Here is a 2489-nt window from a genome sequence, read left to right as displayed (position 1 = left end):
GTATTATTAATAGTAGATATCTATCTATCTATCTATCTAATATTAATAATACTAATACTACAGCTAATGATAATCATCATCATAATAAGATACCACCTAAGCCATATCTTTTCTGAAAGCATATACCCTCAGGATGAGATCCAACATGGTCTGACATATGCCACCCTTACCATTATTATTATTAGACCTGCATCCATCCGTCCTCCTTATCCTTTCTTTCCTTGAAATACTTGTATGCAAATTAGTGCATAGTTAAGAACTTTATGTCTCATTTGCGAATACAAACATAAAAGCACTTGGATATGGATGTCCATGTCCCACAGGCCGCAGCCAGACATTAATGAGGCATTGGGAAAAGGAGCAGTAGCCCCAGGCCCTTGCCACTAGGGGGCCCCGGAGCGGTAATTGAAATGCTTGCTTTTGTCCTATAAACCCTTATTGAGTGGTAATGTTTAAGTTTGTGGGGTGTGTGTGTGTGTCTGTGTGTGTCTGTGTGTGTGTGTGTGTGTGTGTGTGTGTGTGTGTGTGTGTGTGTGTGTGTGTGTGTGTGTGTGTGTGTGTGTGTGTGTGTGTGTGTGTGTGTGTGTGTGTGTGTGTGTGTGTGTGTGTGTGTGTGGAGGGGGTTATGAAATTAGACGTGAAAATGACGGGTCTAAACAGTGTGGGTTTAGTGATATTTACCTGATACTAACAAAGTTATGAAGTCCATTAAGGGTGCTGCTGTCATATAGTCTATCCCTGTGTTCCAATACCCATACTTCCCGTACTTACTATTTAGGCTGCATCCGAAGTGAATGGAGCTTATAAGTACTGGAAGTATAGGTATTGCCTGCTTGATTTAAATCTGTATGACAATATGGTCCCAATATATAAATTAATATCTTTGTTTTGCAGGTGCCAGTATATCACCGTATGGGACCATGCACACCCCATTTCGTGCCCCACAAGGTGAAAATGGGCAGCTTTTGAAAGGCAAGTTTATTAGAAAACGTTGTGCTATGTAACCACAGAAGTATTTTGCACATTTTTATCTCATGACAATTTGTTTTTACCCTTGTTTAAGACCTCGCCATCCAAAAGATGACAGGGATGCTTGCCGAAGTGCTAGTGGTGGTGAAGGAACTTTCACGAGATGTGCAGTTCATCATGGGGGAAATGGCCGAGGGTAGAACCCCAGCTAGTGGACCAGCCACAAGCCGAGAGCCGTTCCCCGTCCAGCTGCCTATCACAAACGAGGAGGACTTTAATGAGGCCGAAGCCCTCTTAAAAACAGAGGCAGTCCGACAAAAGATGGTAATTTGTTTGATAAACTGAGCTGCATAATGAGACATTCTGCATATTAGGCGGGGCCTTACCAGGTGCTGTTGGGCCTTACCGCACCCCACCCCCTACCCCATAATCCAACAAAACCAATTGTTTTTGAAAGGTCTGACCATGCTGAACATTGATCAGAATGTTAAGTAAGGGATAATGTATAGAACACCGGTCATTATCGAGATTCGCCTTGTGAATCAAGTAGAAAGACTTTACATTTTGGTCTCTACTATTTAGGGAAATCCAATATACCACTCAAAACTTACATTTTCTGAAAGCTTATGTCCTCTAGATGTTATTAAACATGCAAAGACAGATGTTACACCTTCCCCTAGCTCATGGAGAGTCATGTTCCTGTAATGGATTTCCCAACATTTCTACATTTTCAACATTTTAACATTTCACTGTTTTTTATCCATGTTCCGCATGGTCGGACCTTTAACACCAGTGTTCCAATTGAGTTACATCAACAGGCAAACTGGAATTGTACTTAAATCCATTTTTCCTCACATCTCAATAGATTGTCCGCTTGGCCATGGTGGGAGGCACCAGCTCGACCTGCATGATCAGGAGGATGCTGGCAGCAGCCTTAACAAACGGCCTGGCCTGTAAATTTAGTTGGGCAGGGAAAGCGTACAAACACAGTGAGGCCAAGCTGCCATTTAGGGACAGTTGCCTGCAAGACTGCATGTTTGGTGAGTTTAACTTAATATTCCTTGTGCTGTTTTCAGCTGGCAACAAGTTATTTCAACCCAACTGATGCAATGAGTATCTTATCATTCCTCAAACAACCATTTTGGATTCATGTCTTTCAGTTGCTTCTCGGCAGTGTGACAGGAAGCTCACACAGCAGGCCTTCAGTGACATCGTGAAGAACTGGCTACGTTACGCCCCTTGGCGTGCAGGGGGCTTAAAGAAAAATTAGATTTAAGTGAATTTGATATTCCTAATATTACTAAATAGCTGTTGCATAAGTTGCTCTGCAAAATGTTTCATCGTGAGTGCTGACATGTTGTCTCTGCTTCTCTCCCACAGTGTCCTCTTCAGATGTGCTATGGCCCTGCACACATACAAGCCCACTCACACACATAGCATCACCCCCTTGTTCTTCATGTTTTGTTTGTTGCATTAAAAAAAAAGAAGAAAAAATCTTAAAAATATCTAATAAATGTTTT

At 42.1% G+C, this 2489-nt stretch overlaps 1 protein-coding gene across 1 annotated transcript; it reads left to right on the top strand.

Moving 5' to 3' along the window:
* The first annotated feature begins 899 nt into the window (after window positions 1-899).
* LOC143710863 (uncharacterized) lies at window positions 900-2239 on the top strand. Its single transcript, XM_077202098.1, has 4 exons — window positions 900-972; window positions 1064-1293; window positions 1835-2009; window positions 2130-2239. The coding sequence occupies exons 1-4, from the start codon at window positions 921-923 to the stop codon at window positions 2237-2239; spliced, it is 567 nt and encodes a 188-aa protein (XP_077058213.1). The 5' UTR covers window positions 900-920.
* Window positions 2240-2489: the final 250 nt, after the last annotated feature.

This window comes from Siphateles boraxobius, unplaced genomic scaffold (genome assembly GCF_051911475.1).
Source record: "Siphateles boraxobius isolate OS27281-9 unplaced genomic scaffold, OSU_SipBor_1 48, whole genome shotgun sequence".
Lineage (NCBI taxonomy): Eukaryota > Metazoa > Chordata > Actinopteri > Cypriniformes > Leuciscidae > Siphateles > Siphateles boraxobius.
This window is presented reverse-complemented; position numbering and strand designations above follow the sequence as displayed.